This window comes from Cylas formicarius, unplaced genomic scaffold (assembly GCF_029955315.1).
Source record: "Cylas formicarius isolate icCylForm1 unplaced genomic scaffold, icCylForm1.1 PGA_scaffold_10__41_contigs__length_53128322, whole genome shotgun sequence".
Lineage (NCBI taxonomy): Eukaryota > Metazoa > Arthropoda > Insecta > Coleoptera > Brentidae > Cylas > Cylas formicarius.
This window is the reverse complement of record NW_026844214.1, coordinates 29,785,467-29,805,950: the sequence shown is the minus strand read 5'-3', so window position 1 is coordinate 29,805,950 and position 20,484 is coordinate 29,785,467. Positions and strand designations below refer to the sequence as shown.

Here is a 20,484-nt window from a genome sequence, read left to right as displayed (position 1 = left end):
TCAGTAAACAGCTACACTAAATAGATATTTTGATTCTAAACCAGATAACTTTACATTTACTAATGTTGAGATCGATGGCAGCATCAAAGTAAACGGTGTGCCGCGACAATGTCGCATTTTAAAGAACCAGTTTATTTTTTGTTTTAACCTCGTTTAGAGTAATAAACATCACAATCACCATCATCATCGCATTATAAGCATTGACCAGTATCGGTGACCCGTTCTCGCGTTTGTTGCTTTCCCGGAAACGCTTTTGTCCGCGTTTCCGGAGTCCGAAGCGCGGAACCCCAAGGTCCGAGAATACACAACTAGGTACCTAGGGGCTCCTCTTCATCGAGCCAGTCGGTGTATATGCCGTGATTCAGTGACAAGCTGTTGTGGACATTGTTTATAAGTGACCATCACAGTGACCTGGGCCTGTTTTTGTTTCGTTAGGAATTTTCTGTTTACTGGTCACTGCAAGGATTATACTTGGTAAGGGTATATTTTTGAATAACGATTCGGTATGGATTTTCTCCATTTTTGAACTTCATTAATTATCTCGCTGACGCGATAGCACATGTTGTAAAGTGGCGTAACAAGGGATGGAACGCCCCCTTGAGAAATAAAAAAACGTTTTTATAAGAGATAACGTCGGTGCAAGCTATGTGCACCTATTTCTTCCTTTGGGAAGCCTTAATTCCAGATTATTTATTATTCCATTAACAAAACCTAAATTATTTGCACGCAAGTTTTATTTGTATATAGTGATAAATGAGATATTAGTTTGTATCCAAAACAACTCGAAATCGGTTTATATCAGCTGAAGTGTCAACTTGATTAAAAAAACGCGAGTTCAGAAGTCGTAGAAGTTAGGGCTGTAAACTGGTATTATATTGAGCTTCCACCACAGGGTCCAGTTTTAATATAAAAATTTCTATGGCGACTAAACCACCGAACATGTCCGGTGCCTAAAGCTGGAATCTATATTTTATTTTATATTTATCCTTTACTCTTCTGAAAAAGTTATTTGTTTTAAAAGTTTACAACATGTATTTCAAAATTTATGGATTGCGAATTTCTGGACAACAAGTTTGTTGTATAAAATCTGTCATTAGTTATAAATGTTGCCTCTATCGTTCAGAGGAGGACAAAGCGCTTTTTTAATATCAGTTAAATGAAGTATAAATCTGCAATTTACTTTAAAATTCAAACTTTTCTTTCTAAACTACGTATCACATTGGGACGAATGATGTTCAATGTTCAAAATATTCTTGCAGATCATTCATACACGTATACCGGCGGATCTAAATTAAATGTTCATCATTGGTAACTTTGTTATAAGTAGAGATACAAAGTCGGTGAAATTAGCATGCTAGTAGAACTTTTCAACTGATTACGATAGCGAAAACAGAAAAATAACTAAATATATATAGTTTACGAAAAAATCAGGAAAAATGAAAGACCCTGTATATTTTTTACTCTAACGTTCGTAAATCATCAACAGAACGAAAAAGTTCATATGCAATATACACACAGAATAAAATTCCATTTTCTTTTTATTTGAGCACCAGAAACAATAATAGTAACACAAATTTCCACGTCTTCATTTATTATAAAAATTTTTCATCTTCTTTTCTTAGCAAAAACGGTTTCATTATTTCTAAAGATTTGAAAAAGCCGCAGAAAAAATCAAATGTCTAAAATTAGTTAATGTTAATTATTAGTATTGTTATATCAATTGTTATCAATTATTTAAATTAATTTTACTGTATCAGTTATTCAACAATGGTTTTTACAAATAATGAAAAGTGCGACATGTTAGAATGATTTTTGGTATACAGTAAGTCGTCTGTAAGAGCAAGGGAACGAAATAAATTAGAACTAAAAGTTCAGATTTTCACGAAGTTATATATTTTCACATGACAATTGTTTCGACGACACCGTCTCTTTATGACATTTGATAAAGACACGGAGTCACCTCAGTTCAATGCAAGAGAATGATACATATGCACGGCGATCTATATCAAGATGAACACTTTTTTCAGCGGCTTTATCAAATCTTTAGATATAATGAAACAGTTTTTGCAAACAGGAGACGAAAAAATTTTATTATAAGTGACTAGGTAGAAATTGGTGTTTTTGGATATTTTGAAGTATGTTGTGACAATTCTATGCAAGACATGGTCGAAGACTAACCTATCCTTTAATACTGTCCAAAGGATTTAAAAAAGAATACAAATTTTGCCCTTACAAATTCCGACCAGCTCAGGTCCTCTTGGCAGGGGATGCAGCGACACTTTTTTTGTCATTAGGATGTTACCTTTTGCAGCCAAAACATAAATTATTTTCGGTATATTTTGTGGACTGACGAATCAAATTTTTCAAATTCAAAATTATTATTGGTCAAGAGAAAATTTATTGCTAGTACATGCCCGAGGTCCACAAGTTCAGTTCAGCTTTAAAATTTGGTGCGGTATAATTGGTTAGTTTTGGTTGGTTAATTTCGAATGGCGGACCAGCTCATAACTTCCGAAGCACAAATCAATTTTTGACAGCCATTTTCAACAATTAATGGATTTCTACAATTCAATTCATTTCTTCTTGTGGTGTTTTTTAAAGGACGACATTTATTAGGAAATGTATCAATACGTTGACGTTTTAAAGGCTACAATAAGAGAAAAAAATAAACTAGATAGATGGTAGAACAATAGTAAAAGCAATTCGCTCAATAAAAAATCCTCTTAAAATAACTTTAATAGTTAATCATAGTTAATAAATTCATTAGGATTTTCTTTTCTATTTTCTTATTTCCATGTTTTTTCGCTCAAATAAAGCAATGGAGAAAAATTGAGTTTTATTTGGCAACCACTCATAGCCATCAAGTCTAAAAGAGAAATGTGCTGATAATTCTGTTATTTTCAATTTTAGGCTAATAATAATATGATCTTTTTGTCCTGTTGGTGATTTACGAACCTTAAAGTAAAAAATATGCATAGTATATTTTCCTCATTTTTCAGTGGCAAAAGTGTGAGTGCCTGGTTTATTGTTCGCAATTTGGCTTTAGGAACGGAATGGGAACCTAGAATCTTTTTTATCTTTGAATATGCTGCAAAACTGTGTTCGCATGCTTTATTGAATATAAAAAAGGTTTCACTGCACGTCACATGAAAAAATGATCAACATCCTAAAATCAACGGGGATTGACTCATAAGATCTAAAGATCATAACTGAAATTTACCGGCATCAAACAGCAACAGTCAAAATCGAAGGGTCCACATCTGAAGAAATTAACAATTGTATGAGACAAAGATGTGTGTTACTCCCTCTATTGATTAACCTCTACTCTGAGGCAGTATTTAACGAAGCTGTCGAAAATATATATGGAGATATAAGTATCAAAACTTTTGTGTGAATATGTTCAAGACCAAACTATTAAACTCTCAAAGACACACCACACTTCATGGAGAGATAACTGAGGCTTCATGGAGAGATCATTGCAAAGGGCTGGACTCAATCGTCAATCGACAATGCGACCCAAAACCCTACAACTGAGCAAGCGCGGAAGACTCTGAAGAACATGAGGTGTCAAACCGAAATCTCAGCCTTGAACTCCGGGCCAGAATATTTTGCTGCGACATCTTCCCAGTTTTGTATTGATGCGAGACTTGGACCATGAATGCAGTCATAGAAAAGAGAATTGAAACGGTCGTCGTCTTCCGTACTAAATATTCAATCTTCCGCATATAATAAATTTGCAACAAAGTAACCAAAATAAGCAACAGTCAATTAAGACCAAAATTAATTTATTCCATGTCATTTATATAAAGTTAATACTTTATGACTAAATAAAGCATACGAATATCAATTTATAATTCAAACAAGGAACTTAACCACAATTCCGGTTTGTCGTAACCCAAGCCTTCGGGAAAATCACATCCCAATTCAGCGACGGTTGGTCCAACTTCCTAAATTCAAATTCAAAATTATAAAATAGGATAGGTTTTGCGAATTAATATAGTACCCTCGGTAAAAATCACGAAGTTAAACTTAAAAATTAAAAAATGGTAGCATCACCAAATGAGATTCCAGAGTGTAGCTAGCGCCCTCTACATCTTTTGTGAAAAATTAAACGTAATCGTATTCCCCTTCCCCAAAAACCTGCAAATTCAAGTCTTCATGGCGAAGTGGCAACAACACCTTCAGCAATAGAGAAATTCCAAGCTCAGGAACTAAATTTTAATGACCTGTATTATATTAACGAGAAACATTTTGCTAAGCCATATTTGAGTCAATATAATTATTTTTCATTTAATATACAGGTTGCTTGAGTTTATGAATAAGTGAATGATAAGATTAAGTTGGAGACTTCGACAGAGTTACAAGTCCAGATTTTTACTTTTTCCCGCTTACCGACGACAATATATAACATATGCTTGCCTTGTAATAATTACCTTTTCTTTAAATTTTTAATAAAATCTCTAGAAAAAAACTTGAATAAACGAACTCAAAACAAAAAAAAAACATGCTTCCAAGTCTATGGCAATTAAAAGTAACAAATTTTTACAAGAAAATACCACGTCGGATTTCCATATTTCACACAAAACTGTTTATTTTAGAAAACGAATGTCGGTTCGTATTATAATTAGATTAGATTCAAAAATTGGCGATCAACAATCAAAAAGAAATGTAAAAATAACTTAATATGGTTCGAAATAGCAAAATCTTCGTTTTTCAATTTCTTTTCCTTGAAATATCTAAAATTCCCAATAAAAGTAGTTCTTCCGGAATAGCCGCAACAGAGCTTAAAGACCTTGCGCACCTGCACAATGTAGGGGTAAATCTCATTCACCCGGTTTCCGCATTTATCTTTGACCATCTCCAAAAAACGCATTGCCATTGCGTAATCGTTTAAACGTCGACAAGCGTGGAGACCGGCAATAATGATTCGAGGTTCCGGGACTGAATCATACCCAGTAAGGTCGTTCATGGCCTGACGAACGTCCCAGCCATCGGCATCTTCGCGACCAAAAATACATTCGTATCTGAAAAGGAGGAACGTAGGAAAGTAGGATGTTCGGATATGTTTGGAGTTGGTATAAAACCAATTTTTGAATAAAATAGTGAAATTAATTAATGAATTAAAATTTGTATCTGGTTTAATATTTGTTTATCTCGGGATCTTTTCGTTGTTAGGATGCAGTTATCTATGCCATATTTTGTTCGAGAGGGAGACAGAGACAGAGAGAGAGAGAGAGAGAGAGAGAGAGAGAGAGAGAGAGGGAGGGAGAGAGAGAGAGAGAGAGAGAGAGAGAGAGAGAGAGAGAGAGAGAGGCAGGTAAAAAAGGAAAAAACAGAGAAAGACAGTCAAAAACAGAGATGTTTAAAACTACCTGGTGTTTCAGAGATAACCAGTGATTAGTGATCCTGACCTAAAAGAACGAATGTATACTACGTAAATAGAGAGAGCAAAATTGAATTCCATATGCTATTTCAAAAATTGAAGAAGGACCGCGGGTGATTTTATATTTTAGAATGGATTAGTGTTTGGCTGAAACATTAAATGTGCTGTTACCGGATAAATTGAGTACAGAAATGTTTATCAATCAACTGAATTTTCCTTTTCCTTTGGTTCTTCCGAATTTTGCTTAATTTGTTTTCAATTGACTTGCCTTGACTTACCCTGAGCGTTGTTCTGAGTTCTAACAGGTACCCCTAGTACACGATTTTGTTCTTCGATGATCAGCTTTCTTGACTCACGAGCAAAAGAACAAATTTACACACACTCACATAAGCTTAACAACATGGGTAAAAAACAATAATAAAAATAACCAAAACATTCATGAGGAATTCTAAGACATTACAAGTGCAAAATGAACACACTCACATAAGCTTAACGATGTGGGTAAAAAAAATAACAAACATAACCAAAAAATTCAAGAGGAATTTTAAGAAATTACAAGTGGAAAAGGAATTGCGGTGAACACTATTTGCTTTGCGGTTGACCTCTCGATGTTTGGGTGGTACCAGAGAGCGACATGAAACGGCAAGGCGCAGCTCAGAGTCTCTTTTTGTCCTGTATGGTGCTGAATTTAAGCAATATTAATTATTAAAAAACAAAATCACTTGTTTAAATCGTAATATGTATAGTATTTCATGTAAAAGCAAAAAAAGGAAAAGAACATTGGAACCATAATGGTCACAAATATTTAGCGAATTAGACTAATCAAAATCTACAATTTTCCGTCGCTCAGTTAGCTGAGAAGTTCCGCATTAAATGCTACCAATAGGCATTTTTTAAAGTTTGTTGGAAATCTTATAATATCAAGTAATACAAAAGTACTGTTAGTCCGGAAAGTACAAACCTACAAATCATTTCTTCGACGGGTTCGTTTTCCACAGACAAATAGTATATAGGACGAGGGAAATGAGTTTTCGGTAGATTTTTGGCCTCATTTCGTTTTAATACTTGCCCTAACAGACGAGAAGATCTGGAAAACATCTTTGCAAGCGACATCTGAAACAAACCATTAAAAAATATGAAAACTAAAAGGAACCGTTGGAGGAAGACAAATTGCAATAATCGATTTTACAAGATTTTTGCTATCAAAGTCCAAATATCAAAAAATAAATTAGTATTGCATACTTTTATAATTAATTTTAAAATTTAATAATGAGATAAAGAAAGCTTTTGCCGAATTTACTAAAACTTGCAAAATTATTTTTTTGGCTTAGTCCCTTTCAAGATATCTTTCCTTATCTTAATGTGTTATAATGTTAATGTGTTAACTGCATACGAGTGACGGCAAATTTACATACACCAAGTGAAATTAGTCATTTATTTTCATTATCTTGTATGATGTACATTTTTAGATAGTAGAAAAAATATTTTCACGCCTCGAGGTCAAGGCTGTACAATACTGCGGATTGGTCATATTGGACGTGTCCCTATTTGGCCGTCAAATATTTCTTTTCGAGGCATTACGCATATTTTCATTGCAAGCCCCATGGTCACATACGAGGATGGATATACTGACCGTGAAAGAGCATATTATGGATTCATAATTATAGTAGATGTCTCAAATAACACAGCGTGTGTATAAATACCTATATTTATTGTGCATTTTAAATAAAGGCAGTTTAAACATAACAATTTTTTGGGTCGGAGACTTGGTGGAGTACAATCAAGAATTTTTTATCTTTCATCTGCAAACATCCGAAAAAGGAAACAATCATGTTTTAATTTTGCTACAATTATATTGAGATCCGATGTAGAAAATTGCTATTGCTATTGATGACAAGTTTAATTATTTTCCACAACCCCCTGTATATTCATAACGAAAGAATTTCGTGACCGACGTTAGAACATATTCCATTAATTTTCGACAACCAAATGTAGATGCATGTTTTTGCAATATCCTGGGCTATTCCAAAATTTTTGTTTCTGTTAATATCGTGGTGATTCTCAGAAATCAGAAAACAGAAGAATATTTAGACTTTAAGATAAAATGCAAAAAGACCCTACACCTATTTGACAAGAAATAAATTGCCACTAATTGGTGTGGGAACCTGCCAAAAACAGTTCGGTGCTTTTAGGATACCTCAACTCAGTACACTGCCTGTTACAAAGTATATGTATCAATAGGCAACGGTATTATAGTTCAGTGATCCGTATATATTTGATTATACCAGACATCCTCATTTGGTGATGCACGCATCGCTAACCGTTGTATTACTTAACATCACTGCTTTAATAATATTATACAATGAACATTTAAGAAAATACATTAATCCGTGTATTTTTGCTTTCAGGAAGAAAAGTATGTCCAGATAGTATTAAAAAAAATCGACAGGTGGATCAAAATGAGAAGTTACATACCCAGCATGGTGCAAGCTATTACAGTTCTGACGGTATTGAAGATGATGACCAAAGGTAAAGATAGTACTTGCGTAGTTTCAATAATTAAAAAATCATAATGATTAAGAGATCCCCAGATCAAAGAGGATGTCCTACATTATCAGATTAAATGAACAAATTTAAAAAATACGTCATAATTGCACATTTTAATCAATTCGATTTAAGTACCTCCATTTCTTCGAAAGAGTCAAAATAATTTTTAAAAAATGTTCTTTTTCTTTTGGTTGTTTTCCTTCACTTTTTCAAATTAAGTAATACCTTTTAGCTCAAACATCGTGTGGCTCTGGTTCAATGAATGGTAAAGTTATGTATGAACGACTACCCAACATACAGTTACAAGCTTTCGATGATGACATTGTTAGGGATACTGGACCGCCATTTACAGTTCTAGAGAAGTGTCAAGATTTATGTCTACGAAATAGAGCCTCCAACAATATAGTCAGGTATATTAAGAAACACCACATAGCTCGGAACAGTTTAAAAATACTAGGTGGTAAACTTTATGGCAAATTTACATAGATTGGAAGATCGCTTCTTTCATTCCTCCGTTTGAGTCGAAAAATTTTTCCAGAAATATAACGCCCAGCTTGTCAAGTCTTGCCAATAAGATTGCTTATTCTACTACTTTTCAAATTTGTCAAATTTGTTGCTTGATTTCTGGAGTTCAATAGCTGTCCTGTACCATGGTCCTTCTGGTTAGCTTCCATTTTGATAGCTACTCGATCTACGCCTTCTGATGCCCTATTAAAATATTTTTAAAGTTTAAGGAGGGCTATCAATTTGACAATAGATATAAACAGAACGTGCAAAAATTATACTTTTTCTTTCCAGATGAATGCACAATATTTCTATTTTGCTCAATAATTGACGCATAGAAACTTTTTGTTCGACAAACATTGGTTTGGTCGTCAAACATATTTTTTGTTTTAGGACATGTTCATCTCTGGATTTCCAACCTGGCAGTCGAATAGCAACTTTTAATGGAGGTGCAGAGTACGAAGAAAGCACTTGTTATCTGACACAGGAACAGGCCAGGCCAGATGGCATAGGTGTTTTAAGTGTAGTTCCGAACAGCATCCACTTTAATGAGATCTGTATAACATGTAATAAACCACAATATTATGTATATTTATGTTTTCAGTGAATAGTCACGATTATATAAAAAATCGATTAATACTGCCAAAACGTTGTTTTTTAGCCAATAGGCCGGAAAGAGAGTGTCCCAATAGAAGATATGTTTTTGAAAGACATCCGAGGAAAAAGCTGAAACTACCGAACGCGGATATAAAGGAAATGCCGGCATTCAACAGAACAGAATGCGAAGATCTTTGTTTAAATGAATTCAGTTTCGTTTGTCGGTCTGCCACTTTTGATAACGAAATGCGCATCTGTATTCTCAGTAGATTTACAAGAAGGACCCATCCAGAATTATTGCAGGATGATTCCCAATCGGAGTACTTGGAAAATACTTGCCTTAATGGTGAGCGTGAAATTGAAATTTAGACATTTCAAAATGTCTGAAAAATTTACGTATTTTTTTCACTACATTGTGACTGAAATTTTTATTTATTTGTTTGACCATTGGTCTATTTGATGATTTGTTTAAATTTGTGATTACGATGTAAGAGCACTTTATAGGTAACGAGCGCTCTGGTTTATTTCTCTATTCGCCTTTCGTCGAGTATATTGGCTTAAGACATTGTGTTATCGTAACTGAATACATCTTAGTGTTTAGTGTACTACTTGCCTAAGAACTCGTGGCTGAACATTTGAAAACGTCTTCCACATTTCTACTCAGGAATAAGATACGCGGCCATTTTAGTCGACTTTTACAAATGGGGTAATCAATCTATTTCAGCCTATCACTCCCGAATAAAAGTTTCATTTTATATATATATATATATATATATATATATATATATATATATATATATATATATATATATATATATATATATATATATATATATATATATATATATATATATATATATATATATATATATATATATATATATATATATATATATATATATATATATATCCTCACGTATTGATTCACGGATGGAAAAATGTGATGACACTATATTCCGGGATATCATCCGTTCGCTCGTTGAACTCCGACTGGAATCCTGCAAATCCTGCATCCGACTGGAATCCTGCAGACGTTTCGCCAAAATCTCACTTGGCATCTTCAATGCTCGCGCTCCGAAAACACTTCGAACACTGGTGTCTTAGTTTTTCATAACACTTGGTGGCTGTAAAGGTCTCCTTCCCGTAAAGGTGTATGATATTCTCACGTATTGATTCACGGATGGAAAAATGTGATGACACTATATTCCGGGATATCATCCGTTCGCTCGTTGAACTCCGACTGGAATACTGCATCCGACTGGAATCCTGCAGACGTTTCGCCAAAATCTCACTTGGCATCTTCAATGCTCGCGCTCCGAAAACACTTCGAACCCAGTGTTCGGAGCGCGAGCATTGAAGATGCCAAGTGAGATTTTGACGAAACGTCTGCAGGATTCCAGTCGGATGCAGGATTTGCAGGATTCCAGTCGGATGCAGGATTCCAGTCGGAGTTCAACGAGCGAACGGATGATATCCCGGAGTATAGTGTCATCACATTTTTCCATCCGTGAATCAATACGTGAGAATATATATATATATATATATATATATATATATATATATATATATATATATATATATATATATATATATATATATATATATATATATATATATAAACTTTTACAAAAGTATTACAACTGGTTTAACCCTTCAGCCCAAATAAGTGCAAGTTTTATTAAGATATATAGTACGTTATAAAAATGTTAATTATGTCGAAATATATTCGAATAATGTTTAATAGTGAAGAAGTGCCGCCATTATTTAAGCGAAATTTACAGTGAAAAGATAGCAATTTATATCTTAATTATAAACAGAATAATTTTAAATTAAAATTAAATTTTAAATGTCATCACGAGACTAAGAATCTTGCACCTTTTGGTATTTTTCAAACAATAATTTTAATATGAAATGGAAATCAGAAATTGCAGACATTGCCGACTAATACCGAATGAAACATAAAGCGGTAGGTAGGCTAAAAATATGCTGTTCTATTTAAATTTCAAGTTGCCCATTTAAGTTCTTTATAACGATACCAATTTATTTTTTTGCGTTTAATAATAATAATAGACAAAGTAACAATGTAAAAAGAAACTTATATTTCTAGGTTTATTCTTTAGTTTTAATTTACAAACAGCTTTTCTTAATACCGTGGACTTTTCTGGTAATAATTGCACCTTTCACCCTAACTTTTAAGTTTATGAGAAATTTTGTACAGATGGACTATCTACTGGGATAATTTTGATATTTCGGTAATTTAACCAAAACATTTTTTTTTAATTAAAAAACAGTCAGTTGACATATCAACCCTTTCAGCTTATTGCATTCAATTAAACGCTCTTTAATTGTTTTTGATGTATCCACTCAAAAAGAATTTATCACATTGTAGTGCTCTAATTATGTTGATCTTAAATTTTTTTTGAGTACGGTTATTTTCCATTCCTATTGATGAATTTTAGCCGAAAGAAGATGTGATGGATTAGCCGTTTTCATCAAGGAAGAAAACAAACGACTAGGCGGACCATTTGAGGTCGATATGTTCACCAACTTAACGCTAGAAGATTGCCAGGGAATGTGCGTAAGAGCTGAAAAATATTTGTGTCGGTATACAATTTAAACGCATTGCGTGAAACCCATAGTCTCAATAACATTATTGCAGATCTGTGGAGTACGATGAAATGACGAAACAGTGCACCCTATCTGAAGAAGATTCTGTTTCGCAAAAAGATGACATCGGGGTTGCTAGTAGCCCGAGCCACCACTTTTACGACTTCGTCTGCCTCGACAGCCGTAAGTTGTAGAAGTGATTGTGTATTGGTACATAAAGATTGCAACACCAATCATTCCGACGTTTTATCGTGGTAGTTGGATTGAAATGAACTCTTTTGACAATTTTCCGAAATGACATTCGCAAAATAGCCAAAAACAGTATACAATTCCAGAAAACTTTTTGGCAATAACATTTTTAACAAATGACAACTTTAAAAGATCAACCCTAAACCCAAACATTTTGAAGACAATTCATCATTCCTCGGGTGAATTTTAAAAGTCAGACGACGTATATATTGAACTATCAAAATATCAAATCTAAACCTGCTTTTAAATGCAAATTCAATTTCAGCTCGTGGGTCCGAGTATCCGGACAATTCTGTTACATCTCATTTGTTTGCGGGGAAAAAACCCGACACTGCGTTCCAAAGATATCGTAACAGCCGATTGGGGGGCGAACATCATTCAGAAATATCAGACAGGTCACTGAGCGAATGTTTGGACGAATGTTTGCGACAACCCAGTTTTCAATGTAAGTCGGCAGAATATAGCGAGAGATTCCGAACTTGCCGCTTGACGAGGTATAGCCAAAAAGACGGTATGAGGATAATTTATGACGCCGACTACGATTATTACGAAAACCTAATGCGTGAGTATAAAATTTTAAAATCTGCGCCCGATGCGGGTTTAGACATTAAACACAAAACACAACATTCAATAAAAGTAACGGCCGACAGCTTGTTCTGTTTTAAAACCCGCAACTGATTCGACTAGAAACTGCTCCAATTTAAAAATACGAGGTTGTTTTCTATACACGGTTATTGACGCAAACCGGTCATTAAAAGATTATTAGGATAATATTTTAAGAACAAATTTGAATTTTTGTGGTTGATAAGGGAGCGATTATATTAAAAAATGTTTAAATTAGATCAAAATTTAAAATGGGACTCTGTTTTTATTCTAATTCTAACAGTTTGGTCGAATGACGAAAGTGTATAAATATAGAGCAAATCATTTCAGTCGGTGGAGACGGGGATCTGGCAAGACCTGGAGAAGGAGGAAGTTATCGTCCTGGTGACCACCCTGGCGTAGGAACTTATCGCCCAGGTTCTGATAGTGGCAGATATCCTCCTGCCTCCGGCGGAAGATATCCCGTCACTACTGGCAGTCGATATCCTCCATCTGGGGGGTATCATGATAGGTATCCCATAGGTCAGCCGACATACGACAGATATCCCGAGTATGATGATAGGTATTGACGATACCGATCAGGAGCTAACTATAGGCGATATACGAAATAATTTACAGATACGACGATAGATTTCAAGGTAGGCCAGACAGATATCCCGTTAGGCCCGGCAGATATCCTATCGGTCCCGATAGATACCATCATTTTTCAGACGGTCGAAGATATCCACTATCGTCCAGTGGAGGGAAATATTCACCGTCTAGTTCCGGTGGAAAATACCCGATAGAAGACCGGGATAGGTATTCCGCGATATTGTAATTTAAGTGAAATTCAGAAACTCGTCATTGATATTGGTAAAACCTCTGTTGCGTAGGCGCGATACTCTTAAGTACACATTCAAACGAGCATATGATTTGATAATAGTTAAAAAATTGACCCTATTGGTTTTTTTATCCAAAATATTTAATACAATATTCTACTTAACTTTAATTAACTTAAATTAATTTTGTTACAGAGAGGATCCAAACCTTCTTCTTGTTCCGTAAATTCAAGTTTTAGATAGTAATAGTCTCTCTGATTAGATTCGATATGCTTTTGCATTGACACAACACGTGTGTGGCTGTTTCCTGGCATTCAACTTTAGGTGGCAATGGCCCGTCAGTAAACGTACCATTATTCTTTCGGCCTTCCTTTCGTAGCTTAGCTACTAAATTCGCCCGATGGGCTTGAAAGGAATTCCTTAGCCTCTCTTATCGTGGCGCGCTTCAACTTCATGCCGAGTTTTTCTGTCCATCTATTTTTGAAGCTGATTTTGCAAAAGGTTTAATCATCAACCAATCAATCAATCAAAGGGATTTGGTCCAATGAAACGCTTTGACGAGACAGCGCCACTTTATTCCGACTTGCCGTCTCGTTTGTTGTCATATGACAACCGAAAACTAGCGGATACGTTGTTTTGCTGGATTGAATAGCTTTTATTGTCACTTGGCTGTTGGAGTACATAGTATTTGGTTTCTTGGGAATCTATTTCATTTTTATTTCTCTTGCACAATGTTCTACTGCGGTAATCTCTGCTTGGAACACTTTTGCTAGCTTGTCAATTAAAATGGAAATGTTGATTTACCCATAGTTAATTTGGATGCCATACATTTGATACAGATTTTGCATATGGTGGTTATGAGGGTTTCTAAATAATCGAGTGATAAAGATCCATCGTTCCGTTAATGTTAACAAAACTGAACTCAAATTCAGCATATTTTTAACTTGTCAAGGAATTTATTAAATAATTTGACTCCTAGGTTTCCCGGTTATCCGCCTTCATCGAGTGGTATTATATATGGCGTTGGCTCCTATCGACCGAGATACCCCAGCGAAGGCGATGGTTATGGTGACCGATACGATGTGCGCTACGGTGACAGGTATGAATTTAAAAATCGATTATATTTCAAATTATCAATGCGGCAGCCTATAATAAAAACACGTTTTCTTTGCAGGTGGAACAAGATTTACGATGGGGGGATAAAGAGGGAAAACTGGAAAACACATGACATTATAATTAATTGATAAACCATTTTTTCTACTTAAGTAAAATGAAATAAAGGCCGTTGCTGTTAATTAAATTTGTTCGCGTTTACGTGGACTTATATTCTTTCTGATATATTAAATAAGTTTCAAAAACATTAAATAATAATTTCTTTTTATAAATCAGGTTTGGCGATAAATATGACTACAGGCACGACAGCCCCCTCGGAGACAAGGTTGGTGGGCGGTACGGAGGAGGAATTTATGGTGATGACAGAATTAGCTACGGATATAGAGGAGGTGGTGGAGGAAACAGAATATACAATGGTGACAGGTAAAAACGATATCAAAATTTACAATGGAAACCTACTCAGAAGCGAATTGCGTAGATATGGCAATCGCGGAGGTGGAGGTAACCGTTACGATTCTACACGTTATGACTACTATGGCGACGACCGTGACGGTGGTAGCAGATGGTTTTTTCGACCCGATCGACGCCCACTCGGACGACCGTTAGACCTCCGACCGGGTTACGATCGGCCTGTAGATGGACGACCTCCCCCGGAACGACCTCTTTTTGAAGACAGACCGTACGGACATCCCCGGCCAGTGTCGCCAGGTCCAGATGGGCCAATTTATGATAGCTTTGGCGGAGTTGGTCCAAATAGACCGTACAACACCAGGTAAAGGACATCAAGTGTGTTATGGGAGTGGACTTAACAATATTCTAGGTGCGACGATGGAGATAATTTTAAGCAAATGGCAACACGACAACGGGCTCGAAAGGAATTCATAAGGATAAGTGTGTACGCACCGACACTAATCAGATGTCAGCAAGAATGTATGGATGCCAGAGATTTTACGTGTAGGGCTTTTAATTACAGGTGATTTAAAAGTCAAATTAAGGCAACGCCAATTTCAACGAATGTTTTGATTTTTTAGAGAATCTGGATTGGGTTCATATGATGCTGAGAGAGATAACTGCGAGCTTAGCGATCGAGATAGCAGGGATTTAGAAATTGGTAATCCGCAGTATTTCGATTCGAATGGAGGTTTTGATTTCTACGAAAGATCGCCGGCTAGAAACGGCATTGACGGCGAATGTTTAGACGGTACATACTCTACGAAATGTAGCAAAGCACTTAATAAAACTCCTTGCTTATAGTGAGTCAGGTATGTAATGATGATGGAATGGAGTTTACATTACGCACACCTGAAGGATTCTATGGCCGGATCTATACTTACGGCTTCTACGACCGCTGCTTTTTCAGAGGAAATGGTGGAACCATAAATGTTCTACGCATAAGCGGGGCTCATGTAAGAAAAACATTTTTTTCTACTGAAAATACTAAGTCGTATACATTTCTATAGGGATATCCTGAGTGTGGCACGCAACGATATGGCGACACAATGACGAACATCGTAGTGGTCCAATTTAGCGACTACGTTCAAACCGGAAAAGATAAAAGATTTAATTTGACTTGCTTATTTAGGGGACCCGGTGAAGCTGTCGTATCTTCAGGGTTCATCGGGGCTGGGTAAATTTAAGCAAGATCTTTCAAATCAAGTGTATTTGGGTACCATCGAATTTTAGATCCGGTAGTCCCATACCGATAGAATATTTGCCAGCCGAAAATACACTGAGTTCCAAGGTTAGACTTCTGATTCTCTACCAGGGTAGACCAACCACTACAATAGCAGTAGGTGATCCGTTGACGTTTAGAATTGAAGCGCAAGATGGATATAATTACGCAAATGATATATTTGCCACGAACGTAGTGGCGAGAGATCCGTATTCCGGCAGATCAGTGCAGCTTATCGACCGATTTGGGTAAAGTGAAAATTTGAAAAATTTGAACTTAAATTACAGTATGCATATCTCTGTAGCTGTCCGATAGACAGTTTCGTTTTTCCCGAACTGGATAAGGGGAGAAGCGGTGACAGCTTGGAAGCGCGATTTAACGCATTTAAGATACCGGAATCCAACTTCTTAGTATTTGAAGCAACGGTGAGGACATGTAGAGATGGGTGCCAGCCTGCTTACTGCCAAACTGGAACTGGAAGGTTTGTTGTTAAATGTTAACGTAATTGTTAAAAAAAAACACAAAAAGTAAACATGAAATTGACGTTTAATATTCAGTATCTTAAGGAGTTGAAAAAAAAGTTTTTCTACTGCCGTCTGTAAAATTCCCAATTACACACCGATCTAGCGTGCGTCAATTATGACGGTCATGTCAGTAAATGTATTCGTGTTGTTTTTCGAAACCAATCACACGTGAGTCTAATGCCGTTTACCGCACTGTTGCATAATATACTATTATTTTCCATATCTTCTGATTTAACATGTAGTGACATCAGCGCCTAAATATTTTTATCTTTTTACTCATTTTGATTAGCTTTATTCCAATTTGGTGGCTAACATTAAAGTAACGAATGTGTGGGGCTTATATCAAGTTTAATCATTTATATTTGCTTTGAAGATCAGAGCCATCCTTCGGAAGACGGCGTAGGCGATCACTGAACAACACACTTTCCGACGTCGCAAATAACGCTTCTTCCGTTTCAAATGAAATAAAGACGGATTTGACCGAATTAAGAATCGCTAATGATCCGACAATATCGTTTATAAAACGCGATCTAGTTGAAAGTAATCAAAAAAAAGAAACCGAAGATATGTCTAATAAACAGGAAGCCGATGGAGTAACAGACGAGAAAAGCATAGTAGAGGAGAAAACTAATGAAGAAGAAGAATATGTTAGAGAAATGATTGAGGTGAGAGTATCTTCAGCATATTGCAATAATTTCCACTCACAACATATATAAAAACTATGGCATTACGGCAATTCTATTAATGTTTAGTTTTTTCCGGTAATCTTCTGGAATTACTTTACTTAGGCACACGACTACAATGTGAATTAATTATATTATTCATTAATTAATCATAATAATTACATACAGGTCGATTGGCTTATTTTTATTTTTATTAAGTCTTCGTTTATTTCGGGTATTTCGATAATTAGAAAAATAAATGTATAAAGTGTTGTCCAACCCAACCTTGAACACTGCAGCTAGTCCAGGCTGCAGCACCTTCAGGCACTTGCGTGCAGTACCGTTATGAACTTCGATTGTGATGATTAAAAAAAAAATAACAAAAATATTTTAACATTTTTTGGAATTGCAGCAAATGTAGGTTTAATTTAAATACGAAAAACTGACGGTAGTGTTGACAGAATAACGATATGTCATTATTATTAAAACAAAGAATATCAAAATTAACTAAAAAGTCACTATTTGAGTATCTTTTTCGTTTCAATCGTTATAAGTTTATATAATTCTGAAAATCCACAATTTTCATTGACTTTTGTATTGTAGGTTTTTGATACGCGAGACGAAATGCCGCAGGCGCGAAGGGCTGAGCCAGCTTCGGATGCATATTGCCTTACTGCTGGAGAATACCACGGTTTGGTCAGCACCGTATTTGTGCTGATTGCCGTTTTACTGACCGCTTCCTTATTGGCTGGATTGGCATATCGCAAATACTGGCTAGTTATGAGAAAAAACATGTTGGGTGACAGAATATCATCGTCCAACTTTTCAACGTCGCCCTCGTATCCCACTACCCGAAGCAGCGGTTTATCCCCAGGTAACTTTTATAAATATTTCTACAATCAAACAGGAATCTCTTTATGAATGCTAATAGAGTATACAATGCACCGATTTATAAAAGTAAAAACTATTATCTTTCTCACGTAAATGTTAACGTTAAATAAATTTTCGCACTCAGAGCGTGCTGGGATAAATACTTACACCTAATGTGGCCGAGATATGTATTTTTATTGTTTATTGTTTTTGGTTACCATTTGCTTTTCAAAATTCAAAAATTAAAAAAAATCATTTCATTCTCAAGATATCGACCACGAAAAGTAAACATACACATATCGGAAAACGTCCGAAATCAAGATACATTGAAATTTGTATGAAAATGAAATGACATTAAATTTCAAGTATATTTGGTGAGTCAAAGTGTTACAAATTTTAAAAACTACTACATCATTTTCACAATATCCTTATCTCAATAAATAAACAATCCCGAGTTTTATTTACTTGCTTCCTAGTATCCAGCAGTTAAGTTAATATGATTGTATACTGCTTTTTGGAAAAAGTAAATAAATTGGTCTATTACTTTTAAATCCCTGAGAGATATGTTGCTCTTAATTATTCAAATTCAAAATAATATACTTCCTTTTTTAAAATATGAGCAATCCTCGTATCTTGTGGTCTTTTTATTTCAATTTATATACATTCACCAACTTTTACCACTGACTTATTCGCAGGAGTTTCCTTTTTTGGCACAATTCAAAAACCATTTTCTGGATTTGGGGTGGGACATCCTAGTATGCCAATCCTGTCTAAAGCGGGAGAAGGTTTTCACTGTTTTGGCCAAGCACCTGGAGGACCATTTGAGGATCCCAGCGAACCAATATATACGGATCCGTCTCTATTTGAACGGTCGAGGAGTTTGAGAAGTATCGCAGTTACACCAAAACGTAGAAAATCTCCGTCGGTGTTAAAATAAATCAAGAGACAATAACGCCACGAAAAGTTGGTTATGTTTAATAAATACGGTTGTTTTCGGAACTTTGGGTTGCCGTTAATTTCTAATATCTAATTTCCTAATAAAGCGACATGGTGTTTGTTATTATACGAAGGGCAAACCCAGTGATATACTCCGACTGTCGAAAAAGATTTATATCTTAAGGAATGCAATCGTTCTTATACTAAGTCAACTTGATTATTAAATATTATTACTAGATTATGTTGATGTTCACTTCCAAATCCTTCGCAACTTAATTGACTTCGCAGTAAAAAGGCAGGTTAAATCAAGTTAGCTTAGGCGCAGGTGTAAAATATAAATAGATTTTGTATTTTACGTCTTCTTGTCGGCACGGAGAATTTTAATAATACTATGAGAGAAACAGTATTCTAGATGAATTCCTGATTAAATTTTTAAATTTACTATTAATATCAGTAAATAATTACAAGCTTTCTACCGCCTAGTATTTGTCTATAATTATGGAGTGGACATTTTCATCAAAATATTCTTCGCTTCAGAGTTTATGTATCTTTATTTTGATTAATCGCAATAAATTTTCAGCTTTGTTATATGGAAATTAGTTTAAGTTTGTTAGCTGAATGTAGAATGTAGAATAATAATATGTCTTTTATACTTTGGAATTAAACAATTTATAAGAAATTTTGATTTAATAATAGTAAAATGAACGACGCCATGTAGCCCGGTGTTCGACTTGGTTACCGTTAATTTTCTAATTGGTGAATTTAACTATTGTTTTTGTAAGTATTGACCAATTTTAAGTGTTTTCACGTAAATTAAATGAGAAAAATCGAGTCTATTCTTTAATCGACCTGACGATACTGCAAGAGTGAAGTGTAATAGTTATACAGGGTGTTTCAAAATCACGTTGTAGTTTAAGTCATTTTAAGAGGAAACGTTTCTATAAATAAAAAAGGTCTCGCAGCCATAACAATAACACATGGCAGGTAAACTACAAATTGCAATAGATTAAGAGTCTCCAATTTAGGTACGAGCACGTATTATCGTTTGTTCCCAATTAGCCCGCTGACACGTAGTTTCAGTATTTCACAAATCTTAGTTTCTATTATGTGACGAAAATGAAAATTATTTGGTGGATACTAGGGTTTCAAAGCATTTTAAAGTCCAGTGGAAAAGTAAACGTGCACTTTGTTCCGAGTCAAAATGAAACATTAAAAGCCGATGAAAAACACCGATTACTGGGAAATTTGGAAAATTTTGTAGCTACTCGCGTAAGTAAATTGACTTTTTTCTAAGGCTAAGGAGCGGATAAAAAAACAAACTTTATCAGATGTCGACTCAAAATACAAACATAGTGTTTATTGTTCCATTTTACTCCTTTATTATTAAAAAGTTTATTAG

At 35.1% G+C, this 20,484-nt stretch overlaps 2 protein-coding genes across 5 annotated transcripts in view; one reads left to right on the top strand and one right to left on the bottom strand.

Moving 5' to 3' along the window:
• The window catches only part of LOC132697841 (farnesyl pyrophosphate synthase), a 111,687-nt gene that overhangs the window by 52,471 nt on the left and 38,732 nt on the right, over positions 1-20,484 (bottom strand). The window contains exons 1-3 of one of the 3 annotated variants that reach the window (XM_060663562.1): positions 6,345-6,464; positions 5,662-6,065; positions 4,802-5,024 (exon numbers count right to left, since the gene is read on the bottom strand). In XM_060663562.1, the coding sequence (XP_060519545.1) occupies positions 4,802-4,827 (26 nt within the window). In that variant the 5' untranslated portion in view covers positions 4,828-5,024; positions 5,662-6,065; positions 6,345-6,464. Of the gene's footprint in view, positions 1-4,801; positions 5,025-5,661; positions 6,066-6,344; positions 6,497-20,484 lie in introns of those variants that run through there. The other 2 variants (XM_060663545.1, XM_060663553.1) reach the window with 2 other exon arrangements.
• LOC132697826 (uncharacterized) lies at positions 306-19,323 on the top strand. Of its 2 annotated transcripts, none has more exons than XM_060663501.1 (22): positions 306-474; positions 7,792-7,912; positions 8,163-8,340; positions 8,828-9,000; positions 9,096-9,377; positions 11,491-11,635; positions 11,691-11,821; positions 12,153-12,449; positions 12,821-13,052; positions 13,109-13,288; positions 14,288-14,407; positions 14,698-14,844; positions 14,885-15,193; positions 15,242-15,394; positions 15,453-15,622; positions 15,676-15,827; positions 15,882-16,048; positions 16,105-16,341; positions 16,398-16,574; positions 16,991-17,282; positions 17,883-18,153; positions 18,845-19,323. In XM_060663501.1, exons 2-22 carry the CDS (start codon positions 7,843-7,845, stop codon positions 19,084-19,086), a joined length of 4,125 nt encoding a protein of 1,374 aa, XP_060519484.1. In that variant the 5' UTR covers positions 306-474; positions 7,792-7,842; the 3' UTR covers positions 19,087-19,323. The 2 variants fall into 2 exon arrangements, with proteins under 2 accessions (XP_060519484.1, XP_060519493.1); XM_060663510.1 differs by having other exon boundaries at positions 307-474; positions 14,900-15,193.

What these genes read in the sequence shown, in the direction of transcription:
- LOC132697826 (XM_060663501.1), top strand. Translation starts at nt 7,843, where the DNA reads ATGAGAAGTTACATACCCAGCATGGTGCAAGCTATTACAGTTCTGACG. An exon ending in GGAAAATACTTGCCTTAATG is followed by an intron (nt 9,378 to 11,490) that starts GTGAGCGTGAAA and finishes GATGAATTTTAG; the next exon opens with CCGAAAGAAGATGTGATGGA. An exon ending in ATGTTAGAGAAATGATTGAG is followed by an intron (nt 17,283 to 17,882) that starts GTGAGAGTATCT and finishes TTTGTATTGTAG; the next exon opens with GTTTTTGATACGCGAGACGA.